This window comes from Haliotis cracherodii, unplaced genomic scaffold, assembly GCF_022045235.1.
Source record: "Haliotis cracherodii isolate W230 unplaced genomic scaffold, xgHalCrac1.p SCAF_17, whole genome shotgun sequence".
Lineage (NCBI taxonomy): Eukaryota > Metazoa > Mollusca > Gastropoda > Lepetellida > Haliotidae > Haliotis > Haliotis cracherodii.
The window spans coordinates 8643345-8663164 of record NW_027266272.1 but is presented as its reverse complement, the minus strand read 5'-3'; the positions used below and the strand labels follow the sequence as shown (position 1 = coordinate 8663164).

At 41.1% G+C, this 19820-nt stretch overlaps 1 protein-coding gene across 1 annotated transcript; it reads left to right on the top strand.

Moving 5' to 3' along the window:
* The first annotated feature begins 731 nt into the window (after positions 1 to 731).
* Positions 732 to 18710, top strand: LOC139464326 (uncharacterized). Its single transcript, XM_071245850.1, has 10 exons — positions 732 to 769; positions 2293 to 2501; positions 3664 to 3788; positions 5140 to 5418; positions 6391 to 6413; positions 7819 to 7923; positions 11823 to 11914; positions 14759 to 14897; positions 17603 to 17812; positions 18615 to 18710. The coding sequence occupies exons 2-10, from the start codon at positions 2314 to 2316 to the stop codon at positions 18708 to 18710; spliced, it is 1257 nt and encodes a 418-aa protein (XP_071101951.1). The 5' UTR covers positions 732 to 769; positions 2293 to 2313.
* The last annotated feature ends 1110 nt before the right edge of the window (positions 18711 to 19820 follow it).

The following is a 19820-nucleotide window of genomic DNA, read 5'->3' as shown; positions in this document are numbered from 1 at the left end:
CATTCATTGCATACAAGGAAAGGTAATGATTGACCTGGTGCAGACTACATTGTTTACAGTACGACCCGGTAGAGATGGAATATTGCTGACCGCGGCGATAAAAAAACATTCACTCCATGAATTTGAGTATCTGTGAGGCATATTTGTAAGGCATGTGCCATTAAAATTTCAGACATTTATACAGCACAAGGAAGCTGACTTCATTCACATGCAGATGTTTGCAAACGTGCATCACCATTTATTATACATATGTACTAATTATTCACACAAACGGTACGCAATCCACTTGACCCGTGTGTTCTGCATTCTTATGTTATCATCGAGTACATTTCGTGAGTATTGTTTGCATTTATGGATTGATTACGTTTTTATTCAGAGGTCAAGAGACCAACCACTGTGAAATTATATCCTTTGATTAAACAATATACCCAGATATGCTTTTACACAACACCGCCAATGTTCAAAGTTCGATAACGTGTCTGTGATACGTATACAGATGTACTCAAATAATCTCGAAATACAAAATACGGAGTAGCTCTGTAATGTACGATCACAAGGATTGGGACGCCTTCGAAAAGGAATAGTTATTTGCTTGAAGTTTGATGGTATATTACGAATGCTTCTTGGGCTTATTGCGCAAATGAGCTCCAGTTTAATGTTACATTAGACAGTAACCCAGTCTTTTTTACTAGTCCAGAGTTATGTGCCCTTAGGTCAAGGAGCGTAAAATGGCGGTATAGAAGTGGAGACGTTTTGTGAGCGTTCAGCGGTATGTAACATACAAGCGTTAGTAATATGACAGTGACATACTTTTCACTTGTTATACAAGAACTAATTCGACACTCTAACACGTGGGCATGGACCAAGTTATCTGGTCAACGTCAAAGTTTCCTTTCTCTGGTAAACAAATCTTAGTTTGGGGGCTGATAGTGTACTAGTATCGCAGCACTGATATGGCCCCTCACGATATATCGAAAACGAGGCATCAGTTTGTTCACCGTTCTTTATTTGTATTGCCCTGCATTTGGGTAGACTGCAGTATTTGGGTCCCCACTTCGGAAGGAACGTTTTTACGTGTTTACGGAAGTTGTCGAATGAAAAACGTTCCACGCATGCGCAGTTCGTTTTTTACGGTCGAAGCGAGAGGATTTGTTTTTCTACCGAACGCTGTCTGCAGTTCAGTATTTTCTTACACAGACAACACACGGGGGGTACAAGGAGGGTTTGTCCTCCCTTGTCGAAATATTAAAGTAAAATGGGGGGTAAAGTAAGATCCCCCTTTTTTAAATAAATCGCAATATAGTATAACTTCATTCATGAAAGCATGTGAATTTTCATAGGAAAATGATCATCGACAGATACTTTCTCATTCAAACAAATCATTTGAAACGTTGAATTCGTTTTGACTGTCATATAGATTCTAGGACCTAAGTCTGTGGATCCACCTAGACCTAGTTCAATTTCCTTTTCTGCTTCTTTTTCATCTTTTTCTTAAACGATCATTTTGCTTCCTAAGTTTAATAAATGTAAACACGGCCGGTGAACTTAGAAACTGATCAATTGAACAACTGAAATATTTTTTTCTGATAATGTTTTGAACAAAATAATTGTCATACATTCCCGCATTCGCCCCATACCTATGCAAAGATGTCTTCACTGTGCGCCAAGTCGACTCTGTTTTATTTGTACAAGCCACACTTTATGAATTTACAAGTTATGAGCGAAGTTGCTTTCGTAGTAACGAGTCCATATAAGGAAAGTCACATGATCAGACACGTGACGTCGTACGTCATTTATGTCCCGCCCACAAACAAGAAGTTGACAGTACAATAATTCGGCTTCACTTTCTATCGTAAAACTCTCGACCCCCACAGGGGCGGAGTTTAAGACCATACTTTTCACGTCCATTTAATTTTTGGGGTCCTTTTTGCTAAAAAATGCCTCCTAACGTATTTCGGCACGCTTGCGCGTGCGCGCTTATATATAAGCGAAGCTGCCGAAGGCAGCGGTTGCCTTACGGAAATCCCCGAAGTGGGGACCCAAATACTGCAGTTGACCCGTAAAAACTGCCATTTGTGTTTGTAACAGTCAGCGATAGAAACTATCATTTTCAGTCCACTAGTCTTTATAATGATAACATTTATAAAACAAACCCCTTAAAAATGGCAAATCTCTACTAGTCCTTATGATACCTTAACAATTGGGCAGTTTGACAAGGACTACAGGACTAGTGCCAATTTCTAACGCTGATAGGTCCATTGATCAATTTTTTAACTATTTATTCCTGTTAAGATCATGACATGAACGTAGCTGATGAATGCTGTTGCTGTCGTCGCCCTCCACGTCACCCTGGTGTTGCTGGTGTCACGCGATGTCCAGTCAGACACGCCCTGCCCCCGGTCCTGCAAAAAATACGCCCAGGTGCTGTCCTGTCGCCGACTGACCACCTGGGATCTTCCAGTTCTAGGGTCCTGTGTGGAGGGTCTGCCATTAACAGTTGTGTAAGTATATTCACAATGCTGTATGAGGGCGGCCTGTGTATAAAGTCTGGACCAGACAATCCAGGGATTTATATTGTGAGCACTGATCCATGATGTGGCCGTATGATGACACCAGTCAACCAAGTCACTAAGCCTGCCCATGCAGTTTTGTGGCCTGTACAACCAGCATATGTTGCTGGGATCAATACTAACCAGAGTCTCCATGGGTCAGGAGCATTTGTAACAGTGAAGTGACTAGAATAATTGTTGTTAAAGTCACAGTCAGCAATAGGGTAGGTATCTCATGTCACCATATAGATAATAAGTCTGGACCAGACAAACCAGTCACTGAAAGCTTGAGCAAGGATACAGGCCATCAGAACACACTGACAATCAACCAAGTCCTGACCCCCTTCAGTCACCTGAACAAGACATTCGGTTCCTAAACAACATGGATTTCAAGTGATTTCGGTCGACTGCAGGATTTGCAAAGCATGTGTACCGCCAACTGGGCATCGACAGATATTTAGCAAATTCTTTCATGGTTTTAATCAAGGTGCTCACGTGATTTTATGCACTTCGCGGGGTAAGACCTGTTTTATTACAATATAGATCTTGATTATTGAGCAGAGCTCTTTACTGGGCGCCATCATATTGTTTGAAGTAAATGAAAGTGATAGGAGAGGGAATCTGATTGGTCAATGGGAGGAACATAGAGGGGACATAACTCGTAATAGCCACTGGTGGCGCCACCATCGAGCCTGGAAATCCCAGTCTTGTTCGACAAGGGTGGAAACTGGACATTTATAGTTAGTTAACGCCCTTGCCTCGGGAATATGCCTTCAGTAGGCCATACAAGCATGGGACACTTGGGACACTTGGGACCCATCCTCCAAAAGCCAGTTTGGGAAATCGTTGTACTGGTGTAGGGAACAGAATCCAGGCCGTCCGGTGTTACCAGCAAGGGCTTTATCTACAAGCCTAGACCATCGCCCCTGCCTTTTTATTGTGTCAATCAGTTAAAGGGTGAAATGTAAATAAATGTTTGATCCACTGGACTAACACATTGGCACATTGAGTTCCAACATTTAGGCACAGCTTCCAGGAATTTTCTCTGTTTCAGGAAATAAATTCCGAGTTTTTTTGTAATTTGCATTTTTAGATAAAGGGTTTTCTATTCCAGGGATTTGACGTACAACAAAATCGCCTGTTCTTGTGAATTCCTGAAATTGTCAAAGAAACTGCTACAATCAAAGATTATCTTGTTTGATTCTACGAAATGCTCCTCAAAAGTAATCAAAGGCTGCTGTGAGTATTCTGTGTAAAGCTCATGCACTCAGAGAATTCAACAAATGTTCGACAGGAGTTACGAATTTATTTGTCAGGAGTGGTGGAGTCCTCTATAAACCAGTCCCCAATGTATTCTGCGGCCAAAATTCTGCAGTTTTTGTAAATTCTGCACCAACATTTTAACCTTAGTTTTCGTGTCTGGTAGTTTTGCATTTGTTTGACTTGTGGCAGTCTCTTTTTATGATAACCCTATCCATAACTAGAATAGCATATAGAAGTGACTCTGGAGATAACTAGTGTCAACAAATAGATATGCACTTTCGGTGAACAATAATACAACAGTCACCTTCACTTCAAAACGAAATAAATATATGTTTACACGTTTAGAATTCCAGAGCCAAAAAGGTACAATTCTGTACAAAAAGTGATTTTCAGCAAGTTACATTTCTGCACTGAGTGTACATTTCTGCAAAATATTCCAAGACCGCAAAATACAGGGGGTACTGATAAGCCCCGAGCCTCCAGGCGAGAGAGTTTCCACTCGCTCTCTATTTTCTACTTACTGTCAATTTAAGAAGGACGTATAAAATCTCAACCCTATTTGTTTGTTTGTTTAACAGGGCACTCAGCAATATTCAGGCTTTGTAAATATTCGAGACAGGACAATCCAGTGATTGAAATCATGAGCATTGATTTACGTAATTGGGATACCATGACATGCATCAACCAAGTCAGCGAGAATGACAACTCGATCCCTTCAGTCGACTTTAGTCGCCTCTTACCACTGTGACGTCACATCCCTTTACCTCACCAATCAACAAGGAGAAGAGCTAAAGAGCACGTGTGCAACTTTCAGAAAATTATTATGCTCGATGTTCCTACCGTTATTGATAAGACCCGTGACGATCCGGGGAAGAATAGTTCTTCAGCAACCCATGCTGGCCGTAAAAGGCTACCATGCTTGTCGTTAGAGGCGACTAACGGATCGGGTGGCAGGCTCGCTGATTTGGTTGATGCATGTCATCGATCCCAATTGCATGGATCGTTGCTCATGATATCAGTCACTGGAATGTCTGGTCCAGACTCGATTATTCACAGACCACCGTCATATAGCAGGAATATTGCTGAGTGCGGCGTTAAACAACCAACCAACCAACCAACCTTAATAATACAAGAAGATGTGAAACATATGTACTTAACCAAGGGACTATGGTATGGAATATAACGACCATCGGTAATATTCATACCATCTTTCTTTTCCATGAATGAAATGCACATCTTGGTGAATATATTAAAAATAAATTAAGCCACTAAATGTGCAGCAACACATAGTGGTAGGAGGAGATATTAATGTTACCTTTGGTTTCAGACACTGGTCAGTATAACAGCGGCGGTTACTTCCACGTAGCTGGGGCAGTGTTTAACATAGGATCAACCGGATGGCGTCGAAGATTTGACCGTCACTATAAAATACTGGGGAACATTTTAACCAGTATTGCTGACTCCGCTACTCGTCACTTCTATCTGTTCAGGCTTAAAGGAATTATACGTAACACAGAATTGAGAATGGACAGAAAAGCTTTGAAAGAGGAGCGAAGTCCTGATAGAAATGATGACCCGAAACGTACCAATGCCACCTCAATAATTGGTAGGTAGTCATTTTCTTCAGTAATTTTTATTCAGTAAATTAATTCCTTACTATAAAGTAAGATGATGGTTTTTTTTATGTTAATAGACTGAAGATGCAAACAGATAGTATTCATCATGCTCATAGTTCCAAAATGAAACGTTAGAGGTCAGGGCGGGTGTTTGCACCGTTTTAGAGAGTTTCATATTTCAAAAACAAAATGTCCTCAATATTATATTTAGTTTACCTTTAGGACCGGCTCATATTGGAGTCAAGCTCTCTTGGTTTCTTCTGTGGCCAGAATGGACCGTTTAGCTGGGTAAACTTTGTATTTAAATGTAATGGGGAAAAATCATTAGCAATCGTTTTTTTTGTGCAGAGTTCATAAACATTACCTTACCTCCCCGACCTTGATAGAGGTGAGGTGAGGTGAAATGGGGTTTAACGTCGCGTCCAAGATTATTGCACTTATATAGCGACGTGCATGTACGTGTGTGTGTGTGTGTGTGTGTGGCTGCTTGTACTAGTCCGGACTGATGCCGATTTATAGTGCTAGCTCACTGAGACGACATGCCGCAGTTTAACATGAATACCCCACTCAGACACAGTATACTGACTCCGAGCCATCTTTTAACGTCTTTTGGTATGACGCGGCTGGGGATCGAACCCCGGACCTTCCCCGCTCTCCGGGCGGACGCTCTACCACTAGACCACGGAGGCGGTCACCTTGATAGAGTGAGTGAGTGAGTATGGTTTTACGCCGCTTTTAGCAATATTCCAGCAATATCACGGCGGGGGACACCAGAAATGGGCTTCACACATTGTACCCACGTCGGGAATCGCACCAGGGTCTCGGCGTGACGAGCGAAAGCTTTAACCACTAGGCTACCCGACCGCCCCCTTGATAGAGGGATGACAGTATATTATCGATACATTGAGTAGGAGAGCGCCTCCTAAACCACAATATATTTGAGTATTTATGCTTCCTTACAGAGAGAAACAAGTACGTCTTTCAGGTACGTACCACTGTATGTTATGGACTGATTCTTGTAATTGTTTCCAACTATGGGGAGGGGGAATCAGGTGAGGGTCATAAAAAATATTACTGTCTCAAGGGAAGGGTCATAAAACATATATTACATAATATACATGATAATATTTGGGAAGGGTCATGTAAAATAGACATTTTATAATGAGTGCATTTTGTCTTTTCGGGGAGGGTCAGGAAAAAACATGTACAGGTGTGTAATCCGAACATATGACAAGCATTAGGGAAGGGTCACTTTTCACAGTACATTAGTGCATCAGAACCTCTGACCCTCCCACCCCTAATGAATGACCGGTCCCCTATCTGCTTTGCGAAGATGTGCTTTTGATGGAATCAGTCATACAGGCCGTAATTGTTCGGACAACCCCTATTAACAATTTCGAGGTTACATGATGAGAAAACACATTTCGACTGCCAATGTTGTGATCTGTTAAGCAACGCTCGGATTGGTCGATGAAATGTTGTTCTGACGTGACCCGTAATGGGATGTCCTCAGATCTAGGAGAAAGTTCACTGAAAGACATTTTGTATTCAGCTGAAATTTTCTATCAAAGTTTCAACATCAAGGGTCTGGTCAATGTTATAGTATACAATCATAGGAATTTACTAAATATAGAAGATGATACCCGACGTTGTCCTATACTATGACTTACAGTTTTACAGGGAGTGTTCACACCTCCTTACTCATTGGCACTTACTTGAGTGGATTGTTTAGTCTGGCTTGGTGGGTGAGTGGGTGAGTGAGTTGGGTTTAACGCCGCTTTCAACAGTATTCCAGTTATATCACGGCGTGTCAGCTTAATGTGGGAGGAAAGCCCGAAGTGATGCAGGTCTTAGACGTTTACCACTTGTGAAACCCACGAGCACCGGTATGGTGCTGACAAACCAAGAAACAATCTGGGTTAACCGGGATTCGAACCCACAGCCATAGGTTTCTGGCGTTGCCAAGGGACGCAACTCTGCACAGCGAATTGCGGCACCTTAGACGACTGGGCCACTCATGCTTCCCGACTTGGTTGGTAGCGTCGCGTTGTACCACAACGAAGTGGATCATTGCTTATGATACTGATTATTGGATTGTCTGAGCCACACTCGATTGTATACAGGACGCCGTCCTTTGGCAGATGTATTTCTGGCGGGCAGCACCGGAAGAGCAGAACACCTGGTGTCGTCACTGATTTTCAGTGAGCCATTCATAAAAAAAAAAAAATCATCATTATTTTGCCTTTAACATCCGATGGAATCTGTTTTGGCAGATAATCGAATGTGCTCTGTTGTTGACGTTTTGAATTCAATTTGAATTAAAAGTGATTTATTTTCATTAATCATTCAAGAAATGTTAAAACCAATCAATCTTATATCCGCGCCATCAGAATTTAAGTCGAGAAAAGGCAGATCCAAGAATGGTCAATTTCGTCATCTTCAGCTGCATCATCGGCGCCACCGTCCTTGGCACCCTCGTCGGTCTCGTCTGCAAGGTAGGTTAGTAAACCACTGTAACCGTGGGAGTCCCGGTTTGAAAGCCACCCGTTCTTGCCTTAAGAGGCGACTAAATGGAAGGGGTGGTCTCTCTGTGGCTTTGTTGATTTCCTGTTTGTGCCCCGACGACGTGGACCCTTGCTCATAATATCGACCAATGGTACTTATTCTATTATTTACAAGGCGCCTTGATATAGCTGGAATATTGATGACTCAGCCTTGAACATATTAGTCAGTTGGCCAGAGGGGAAAAACTAGATTTCCGTTCCCACATTTTCCTGTATACCTTAAACCTTTTCTATTGCATAAAGGAGGTATCTGTACACAATTTTCATTGGGTAGTAAGCTTGCAAGTGTGTGCGTGAATTTTCAGGGGGTCAAAATTGCATAAATTGAAGGAAAAATGCATAATTTGACAAAATTGGCTGTAACATTTTTATTAAGTCATTAAACTATCCAAATTATGTCTTTGATTACAGGTAATATGTTCGGCTATCTGAATTTGGTAAATATTTTGTTTCATTTAACTGTTATTCTAATTCTCAGTGGAAACATTGGTAAAAATTATGTTTTTTTACTTCATTTTCAAATCTTGTGAGTAGGTAAAACACTAATTCCATTGAATTATGACCATAAAACCTCTATAACTGGGTATTAAAATCTGCCTTAACCATTGTACTATCCTATACAAAAAACAAAATGAAAATATATTACATAGGGGTTGAGATATTGTATACAATGTTACCCCACCCCCAAAAACCAATTTTGACAAAAATTGCTTACTGAGATATGGTGGTAGATGATTTGCTGTAGTGGATGAGTGGGATAATTGCAACAATGCTTAAAAACAGCAAAATAGTAAACTCATAAAGAAAAATGATGTTTCAAGTTTTTCTGTGAGCAATTATGGTGGCCATCTTGAATTTCAAGATGGCCGCCATTTTGCCCTGTTTTCAAAATCAAGATCTTAATAGTTCTGAGTAGAGGTTGTGTGGTGGGAGTTCCTCTAGATCTCAAACTCTGTGGAACATGTCGGCTGGAAGTGTATTATAATTAGTGCTAGATGCAGTCGATGCTGGATTGTACACTTTGACGACAAATGTTTCTGTCTTTTTCATGTTGAAGGCACCAGTTTCTTCTGTTGGTTGCAACAAATCTGGTTGTGCAAAAATATGTTCCAGATCGACTTCTTGCCATAACCACTGAACTTGCTTGTTGTGTCACAACCATGACCGCATGGAATGCTGGTAGAGTTGTTACAACATCTTGAGTGAGAGGTTGATTTACATCATCAACTTGTATGAATAGAGGGTCCTTTGCAGTACCTGCACCCATCTATATCTAATTTGGTAGTTTTGGTATTGCTGCAGATTGATCTAAGGAAGATATTACATCATCATGGTATGAATAGAGGTGACAAGCTTTTGTCAGAGCTCACTGACAATCGATTGGCGGATAATGCTAAGAGTATTCATGACAAAATATCAGAAAATATTTCCAACAGTACATGTTCCGCACTGTACACCATGCAGGTATCAAAGAAGTCAACTCAAACCAATACCTGTAAGCAAGGAAGAAAACTTTTCAGAAGGTTGCACAGTGGAAGAGAAGTAAACGTACCGCATCTTAACACATGAGCTGTCCCAGACCCCACCTTCCCTGGCAACAACAGATGGCCTGCTTTGTACAACAAAGCTGCATTATCACATTTGCTTGCAGATTCTCATGCTACCATCAACTGATGACACAACATGCATTGTTATTTCTAGCATGGCTCTTGTACAGGCTATAGGCAAACCAAACAAGCTAGGACCTTTGGAGATTTGGCTGATGTTTTCAATTGGAATGTGCTGAAGAACTTTAATGAAAGTTGTACTTAAGACGATGATGTCTTTGACCAATATGTTACAAAGTCAGTAAAATCTGCAACTCGGACAAAAAGAGATGATCAAAGAAAATTTGAAGAATAATAGATACATGAGACATCCTTCTGCTGGCTTCATTGTCTAGTTTTATTGAAATGAACAAGCAAAATTTGATACAATTCTTGACCACAGAATTGCACACACAGGCACAGCATCTCTATCATAATCATCAAATCATCATGATTGCAGGTGGATTAAGCAGCCCACATACAGCAGTATCTTCCATAGATCAATCTGAAGCAATGTCAAATCTACTGTCAACACATAAAGAGGCAGCTACACGAATGGTGATCAATGTCATGGATGCCTCCTGCAATGGATACGACCACAGTGTCATTCACAGCCGAGGCAGTAATGTGTTAGTACAGTTTTCTGCTCAGATATGAATGGGTGCATATCAGTTGATGATGTACACCAATCTCTCATTCTCTCAGATGTTGTAGCAGCTCTACCATGATTCCATGCGGTCACAGATTGTGGACCTGGAACATATTTATCACACAACCATATTTGTTGCAACCAACAGAAGAAACTGGTGCCTTCGAACTTAAAGAGACAGACTCACTTGTCATCAATGTGTACAATCCAGCATCGACTGCAACTAGCATTAATACACTTCCAGCTGACATGTTCCACAGAGTTTGAGACCTAGAGGAACTCCCACCACACAACCTCTACTCAGGCAGATGCTCCTCATTCAGGTGTAGCTGCGCCAAGAACATCATGGGATGTTCCCCTGGATGCAGTTGTGCTATGTCATGCCTAAACAGAAACAATTTCACTTACATACCTCTCCAGATGAGACGGACTCTGACGGTGACTAGAGATGACATTATTTCACATCTTATTTTTAATACTTCATAATACTACAAGTATTCTCATGTTTGTTTCTTCATAAACTAGTGAAATCCTCAGACAAAAGAGCTGTATATCTACAATACAATTTTTGAGTGAAAATATGTCCATTTTAATTTAAATCTAAATTTGGGTATGGGTTGAAGTCGTGAGAGAAATTAGCTTTCAATATTTCCTTTTTTCATTGTTGGGGATCAATTTACCACAGGAGTCAGTGAATTATGTACACCATTGAAAAGACAATGTTAAAAGCTTTCATATGATATATTACATGACCATGTTGAAGAACTATATAAGATCTTGATTTTGAAAACAGGGCAAAATGGCGGCCATCTTGAAATTCAAGATGGCCACCATAATTGCTCACAGAAAAACTTGAAACATCGTTTTTCTTTATGAGTTTACTATTTTGCTGTTTTTAAGCATTGTTGCAATTATCCCACTCATCCACTACAGCAACATCATCTACCACCATATCTCAGTAAGCAATTTTTGTCAAAACTGTTTTTTGGGGGGTGGGGTAACATTGTATACAATATCTCAACCCCTATGTAATATATTTTCATTTTGTTTTTTGTATAGGATAGTACAATGGTTAAGGCAGATTTTAATACCCAGATATAGTGGTTTTATTGTCATAATTCAATGGAATTAGTGTTTTACCTACTCACAAGATTTGAAAATGAAGTAAATAAACATGATTTTTACCAATGTTTCCACTGAGAATTAGAATAACAGTTAAATGAAACAAAATATTTACCAAATTCAGATAGCCGAACATATTACCTGTAATCAAAGACATAATTTGGATAGTTTAATGACTTAATAAAAATGTTACAGCCAATTTTGTCAAATTATGCATTTTTCCTTCAATTTATGCAATTTTGACCCCCTGAAAATTCACGCACACACTTGCAAGCTTACTACCCAATGAAAATTGTGTACAGATACCTCCTTTATGCAATAGAAAAGGTTTAAGGTATACAGGAAAATGTGGTAACGAAACTCTAAAATAATCCTCTTTTCCGCTGGTGGCCAACTGACTATATTTCCAATTCATTCACCCAGAATGTCTTCGTTATTACAGAGTATAAGAATAAACCTACCTTGGTTTCCAGCTGGACTCGGACCGACGCACCATGCTCAAGGCCCGTCCTATAGGTGACCGTTTCGTTGACCCCCAACTACAGACGCGGTTCTGGAGCTGGCAGTGAGTAGTTCACCCGTATCCTACTCCATGTCGCCGTAATATCGCGATACACTCTGCACGAAACCTATATTGTGATTTACCCCACCCTGTGCTCTAGTAGTGAGTGAGTATAGTTTTGCGCCGCTTTTAGCAATATTCCCGCAATATCACGGCGTTGGACACCAGAAAAGGGCTTTACACGTTGTACCCATATGTGAGAATTGAACCCGGGTCTTCTGCGTGACGCTTTAACCTCTCGGCTACCCGACCGCTCTGTGCTCAAGATCAGGCTCCTGATCCACAAAGCGAATGCATCCTACGACGACGATCGCATAGCTTTGTGGAATAGGACAGGACCCTGGTGGTCAAACTGTGTGACCTGGTTGATAGTGTGTATTCCCTTGCCTGGTGGTCAAACTGTGTGACCTGGCTGATAGTAGTGTGTATTCCTCTGCCTAGTGGTCAAACTGTGTGACCTGGTTGATAGTGTGTATTCCCTTGCCTGGTGGTCAAACTGTGTGACATGGTTGATAGTGTGTATTCCCTTGCCTGGTGGTCAAACTGTGTGACCTGGTTGATAGTGTGTATTCCTCTGCCTAGTGGTCAAACTGTGTGACCTGGTTGATAGTGTGTATTCCCTTGCCTGGTGGTCAAACTGTGTGACATGGTTGATAGTGTGTATTCCCTTGCCTGGTGGTCAAACTGTGTGACCTGGTTGATAGTGTGTATTCCCTTGCCTGGTGGTCAAACTGTGTGACCTCGTTGATAGTGTATATTCCCTTGCCTGGTGGTCAAACTGTGTGACCTGGTTGATAGTGTGTATTCCCTTGCCTGGTGGTCAAACTGTGTGACCTGGTTGATAGTGTATATTCCCTTGCCTGGTGGTCAAACTGTGTGACCTGGTTGATAATGTGTATTCCCTTACCTGGTGGTCAAACTGTGTGACCTGGTTGATAGTGTGTATTCCCTTGCCTGGTGGTCAAACTGTGTGACCTGGTTGATAGTGTGTATTCCCTTACCTGGTCGTCAAACTGTGTGACCTGGTTGATATTGTGTATATCTCTGCCTGGTGGTCAAACTGTGTGACCTGGCTGATAGTGTGTATTCCTCTGCCTGGTGGTCAAACTGTGTGACCTGGTTGATAGTAGTGTGTATTCCCTTGCCTGGTGGTCAAACTGTGTGACCTCTTTGATAGTAGTGTGTATTCCCTTGCCTGGTGGTCAAACTGTGTGACCTGGTTGATAGTGTGTATTCCTCTGCCTGGTTGTCGGGGGCACGGGGGGCCAAGTCGTCTATGCGATTCGCTATGCAGAGTTGCGCCCCTTGGGCACGCCAGAAACCTATGATTGTCGGTTCGAATCCCGGTTAGCCCCAATTATGTTTCTAGGTTTTTCAGCACCATACCCGTGCTCGTGGGTTTCACCGAAGTGGTAAACGTCTGAGACCTGCATCATTTCGGGCTTTCCTCCCACATTAAGCTGACACGCCGCGATATAACTGGAATACTGTTAAAAGTGGTGTTAAACCCAACTCACTCACTCACTCTGCCTGGTGGTGAAACTGTGTTCCCTTGCTGATAGTGTGTAATCCCTTGCCTGTGTGGATAGTTGTTCGTGGTATCAACCACTGGTTCACCTCCACTCTTGATAGGCGGACCTGACATGTCTTGAATATTAAGGCGTAAAACGCCATTCATTCAAGTTAATAAACCTAGAAATTAATTCATCAGGTATTTGAGAGTTTATAAATATGAACTGTCACAAACCAACGGATATTTCCCAGTTTACTGGCAGTGTTCCAGACGCCTGCACAGGGTAGAATATGTCCCAAGCATCCCATTGTTGGTGGTAAGGGGTAACTGAATTGGGAACGATGTGGTGTCCGAGTTAGAATTGGTCCCCGGGACCCTGTGCTGGTCCAAAGAGAGGACTTGATGGATAGGGTGGTCAGGCTCGGGGACTTGGTTGAGGGCGTGTGATCGTGCCCTAAAGGCGTGGATCATTTCTCATTACATCAGTCACTGGATTGTCTGGTCCCGACGCCATCATTTACATCGTGAGGCTCGTGTATCTGGAATATTGCGGTGTTCATTGACCTTAATACACGGATCGTTTTGTATGGATAAGAGTACGGGTCAAATAAAGAAGGTCCGGGTAAAAATTGGTCTTCAGCAACCCATGTTTGTCGTAAGAGGCGGCTAACGGGATCAGGTGGTCAGGCTCACTGACTTGGTTGATGCATGTCATCATATCCAAACTGTGTGGATCGATGCTTACGATGTCAATCACTGGATTGTCTGTCCCAGAGTCGATTATTTACAGACGCCTCTATAAATCTGGAATATTGGAATATTGCTGAGTATTACGAAAAATGTTTGGCCTTAGCACCCTGGCTATATATATAGACAGTTATGACATTCGTGCCACCATCTTTTGTGGAACAGGGGTCAGTACAGACACCATGAACGAGTATTTGTGGTCAGCGTATCTCCTGATCCGTTCGTCGCGTAATATCAAGTTTTTATGTGTCACTGCGGGGGTCCGCACCGATCGTTCGGTTAGAAAAGTCTGTCAATGTGATCTGCAGAATTTGCAACGCACGTCTCCATCTCCTACTGGTTACACATCCTTAAATATTTTCAATATATCCATACCAATCTCTTTCGCAATAGCTTACCTTCAAATACCTATACGTTTATTCGTCGAAAGTGACAGTGAATAAGGATTCCACATCGAAAACAAACCCTTGTGGTCGCCGTTGTCCAAAATCCGTACGTAAGTTTTGTTTTAGGGGGATGCAGTAACCGTGGCTACATCAACGAGTAACATCAGCTTGAGTTGTTTAAGTGCCATCCTCTTTTTGCAGGAATTTTCTCAAAAAGCTGCAGTTGTACAAGCGTGAGAAGGCTGAAGAGGCATCTCGCCTAGACGGCTATCCTCGGGTGACAAGACGTCTAATTGTCCAGCAGTCCAAGGTCGAACCCAAAGGGGAAATTCTAGTGCAGGTATGTTTCAGCACGACGATAAAGCCATACCAGAGCTCCAGATAAGCTTTTGGTGTTGTGGATATTTTACCCATGCATTTTAAAATCATTGGGTATCAGTAATTCTATCTGGGTATTCAAATTTCTGTTACCCACTAGTTTTTACACATGTGGGTATTTAAGATATATATTAAAAAACAATATTCATCTACTCCCTGCAAACTGGTGTCGTGTGGGTTCGAGAGCTTTATAGGACTCAAAAATACCACGATACTTCCACAAGAAAGTGTGATGGCAAATGATCATGATGTTACTGTCATCGTGGAGTTTGGCAAGGTTGACGGATGCCCGTTTATAATTTCAAAATAAGTTGCTGATTTGCAAATCGAATACGCAGGGTTACTTCACAATATTTTGATGATACGCACAAGTTTTATTTTTGTTGCGTATCTGTAATGTTCGTTGCGTATTTGTTACGCTTGGATTTTATTTTACTGCATATTTCTGCATTTCTGATGCGTTTTTTACGTAGATACGCAGCTTATCTGGATCTCCGGTCAATTCTCGATGAGCCAGCAACACAGGTAGACCCCGGTGATCAGGTTCCTATGTTATGGGTAGATACAGGCATGCTGTACTGTATACACGAGTTATAATGCCTCAGTACAGTTTATATCAATGTACATTAATGAATAAACATAGCTGCTAAACTCGTTGTATATAACACAAGCAATCCATTTTTAACCGTGAGTTCTTCACGATCATGTCAGGATGCACGGAACCACTACCCGTTTGTCACGCTACATTAAATGTAGGACATTTTGCTTTTTATCAACTACGAGGTAGGCGGATTCGGAACATTAGGATCAGATCAAGCGTCACCGCAAACATCCTGTTCGCGTAAATTCAATACAATTGTATTCGGTAAACTATGTCATATTTTACAGATCAATGTTTATGATCAAGTACAGGGACTTTGACTGAACTCACTGACTAGGAACAGATATATATTCAATAAAAAGTGTTTGCAGAAGAAAACACCCTTAATATATTATGAAGTTTCTACTTTGTGTGTTCGTTGTGAAACACCCCAATCAACAAATATCAATATTACAAATTTGAGTCACTTAAGAATATTAATGAAATTGTGTTTCTTTTAACTTTATCATCCGAATCTCCCTTCATACAATAGATACATCGAACTTAGATACAATTATAGATAGAGGTAGCGATGCCAACATAACATGCCAGGAATTTATTATTGATATAATTGCTATGGAGACTTGTCAGGTGTGAATCGTTTATTCACCTTCCTCATTTTCGATTCGCATCGATACGTCGCCATTGTCCTATTATCTGCATATTGGTAACATGATCACAGCCTTCGAAATTCACGCTAGTCCGCTAGCCCGAGACGAGTAAATTATGCTAAAGACAAGTAAATATCCAATGACAGTCCTCATTGACTAATAGCATTTAAGGTCTATAAATCTGAACAGTTTTCAATGTTTCAAGTTTGCTGCAAAACAGAACTGAATAAAACTGAAGCAAATATAAACATAGGAAACAGTTGTGTCTCGTTCACGCAGGACTAGACACATACTCCGAGGACTAGTGAAATAAGACCTCAGGACTAAGTCTTGAAAGACGCATTTCTAAATCTGTGATACCATTCCGCATGTGCAATTGGATCAGATGACAAGTATAGGTGAGTGTGAGATGTGGGGAAAAATGTCGATTGTATTTCCGTCGTCCATTCATAGTCTAAAACAGAATTGTGGTATTTGGAACACAAGAGGCTACATTGCCGAACTGAGTGCTTCGTCTACACAATCTGAACTTGCTCCAGGGTTTTTGTGCTTTTGTCGTCGGCATCATGTCAGTTGTGTCTGGCGGACATCCATGAAACCCTCGACTTCGTGTTTGTTTAGCCTAGGATGCATGTTGACCAGTTCCTGTCTTGTACACTTATGGAGACGGCTGGTGCTCTTGAATGCCATCTATGTTGTCTACGTTTTCATACCCAGCAGTATATATTCATCAGCAGAATATATTGTGACTTCATGTCACAGAGTCGTAGCCTCAGTGTGCGGTTTAAACTTGTCCTAACCCTACTTTTAGAGGTCCAGCATCTCATCTCTCTTGTGATAAATAAATATAACTTCTTTTACAGGTGAGTGAAATGGGGGTTTAACGTTGTGTTCAAAGATTATTGCACATACATAGCCGTGTGTGTGTGTGTGTGTGTGTGTGTGTGTGTGTGTGTGTTAGCGTTTGTGTTAGTGTTTGTGTGTGTGTGTTTGTGTGTGCGTACGTGCGTGCGTGCGTGCGTGCGTGCGTGCGTGTGTGTGTGTGCAAGACAAGACTAATGCCGTTTTTTTAGTTCTAGCCCACTGAGATACATAGCCGCAGTTTTACATCAGTACCCCACTCAGATACAGTATACTGATTTCCAGGCAACCAGTCCTTGTTTTATCCTCAGGCAGGAAGCAGCAAGTGTCATCTTTTAATGTATTTTGATATGATGCGGCTTGGATCGAACTATACCCACCTTCCTTCTGCAGAAACTCTATCCACTACACTACAGAGGCCATTGCGTTGCCTTTCAACAATTCTACTCCCAGTTTTGTTGTGATAGAATGAGTCTTCATGGAATTATTTTCCAGTTCTGAACATTTTGTGATATTGCGGGAATATTGCTGAAAGTTGGTATATGTGTTTTTCAGGAGTATGGTCCGGCTGCAGCAGTTACCTCCCTTACAAAGATGGTTGCACAACAACCGGCTCAGTCCTTCAGTCACACACAGCTTGACGGATCGTCACGCGCTCTGTCATATGGAAGTATATCAAGCTATGGTTCCTTAAGAGTTGAACCAAGTTCTGATGCGCTGTGTGGCGAGTCTTCTCAATCTAAACAATCAGTCGGTGCAATGAAGGTGATCATTAGGATATTTACGACCTCACTGTACAACATCACTATACAACTTTAATACATTATCTCTATAAAATTTGAATACATTATCACTATACAATTTGAATACATTATCACTATACAACTTGAATACATTATCTCTATAAAATTTGAATACATTTTCACTATACAACTTGAATACATTATCTCTATAAAATTTGAATACATTATCACTATACAACTTGAATACATTATCACTATTCAACTTGAATACATCATCGCCATACAACTTGAATACATTATCACTATAAAAATTTGAATACATTATCACTATACAATTTGAATACATTATCACTATACAACTTGAATACATTATGACTATACAATTTGAATACATTATCACTATACAACTTGAATACATTATCACTTACAACTTGAATACATTATCACTATACAACTTGAATACATTATCACTACAACATCTCAATACAATATGACTTTAATACATCACTATACAGCGTCAATACAACACACGACAACGTCACAATGCAATATCACTTTAACACATTACTATAAAACACTATATAACGTCAATTCAACATCATTGACTTGGGTGATCATGCATGTCATCGTATCCCAGTTGCGTGGATCGATGCCCTTGATGTAAGTCACTGGATTGTCTTGTCCAGACTCGATTATTTACAGACCGCCGTCATGTAGCTGGAATGTTGCTGAGTGTGTCCTTAAACAACAACCAAACAAACACAACGGTCCGTGTCCAATAGTCTATTACCTTGATTGATACTGACAAGAACTTTGTTTTTCAGGAACTTAAATCTCCAATTATTGCTCAAAGACGTCGGTCAACCGGCGGAGGAAACAGCGATGAAAGCATCCCGACTTCAGTTGAGGACAACACATAGTATCGACGAATATCCGAATCCTGGACGTCTCACAGTAAACGTGATTTCATATTCCCGTGAGAGTAGACTCGCAACATCCCTGATAACCTTTACCGAGGATTATTTTTCCTGATCGTGTGGTAATAAAATATGTTGATAATGACATGAATTACAGATATAAAGTCAGGGGCAAACAAGATGTACCAAGTTTGTTTTATGTGTGAATGAAAGAACCGTAGAACTCTAGGGTATTAAATGAATTATTAATCTTTCAAACCACACAACCTCGACATGCTGGAAATGTTGTAAATTTATGCCGAAAAGTGAGTGAGTGAGTGAATTTGGTTTAACGCCGCTTTTTACAGTATTCCAGTTATATCGCGGCGTGTCAGCTAAATGTGGGAGGAAAGCCCGAAATGATGCAGGTCTCAGACGTTTACCACTTCGGTGAAACCCACGAGCACGGGTATGGTGCTGACAAACCTAGAAACATAATCGGGGCGAACCGGGATTCGAACCCACAATCACAGGTTTCTGGCGTGCCCAAGGGACGCAACTCTGCACAGCGAATCGCTGCGCCTTAGACGACTGGGCCTCCCGTGCCCCCTAAGCCGAAAAGAAGCAGATATATTGATATTCAAAGATAAGATATTTGTCTTAGATACTCATCAGCTGTTGTGTGTTATGCGAATTACTCTCTAATTTTTAAAAGTTTTAAATCAAATCATATTTAAAGAAATAAAACCATGTAGAAGTATGCTTAAAGTGCTGACTAAGCGCCATTTTGGGGATATAATATCAATTGAAAATCAAACATTATGAAATCCCCTGAGAGGTATAGTTTATAACAAACTCAGTTGATAACAAACCTAAGACTATGTCTAGCTTAGGGTTTATGCAACCTACACATCTTCACTGTCATGCTAGAAACCCATTTTCTCGTTTGAGGTGCCACAATTCGATGCGCAGAGTTGCCTCCCTTAGGCGTGCCAGAAACCTATGGCAGGTGGTTCGAATCGAAGTTCGCCCCGGTTATGTTTCAAGGGTTATTAGTATCATACCTGTGATCTTGGGTTTCACTAAAGTCATAAACGTCCGAGACCTACTACATCAGTTCGGGTTTTCCTCCCA

What these genes read in the sequence shown, in the direction of transcription:
- LOC139464326 (XM_071245850.1), top strand. Translation starts at nt 2,314, where the DNA reads ATGAATGCTGTTGCTGTCGTCGCCCTCCACGTCACCCTGGTGTTGCTG. An exon ending in TCGTCGGTCTCGTCTGCAAG is followed by an intron (nt 7,924 to 11,822) that starts GTAGGTTAGTAA and finishes CTTGGTTTCCAG; the next exon opens with CTGGACTCGGACCGACGCAC. An exon ending in AATCAGTCGGTGCAATGAAG is followed by an intron (nt 17,813 to 18,614) that starts GTGATCATTAGG and finishes TTTGTTTTTCAG; the next exon opens with GAACTTAAATCTCCAATTAT.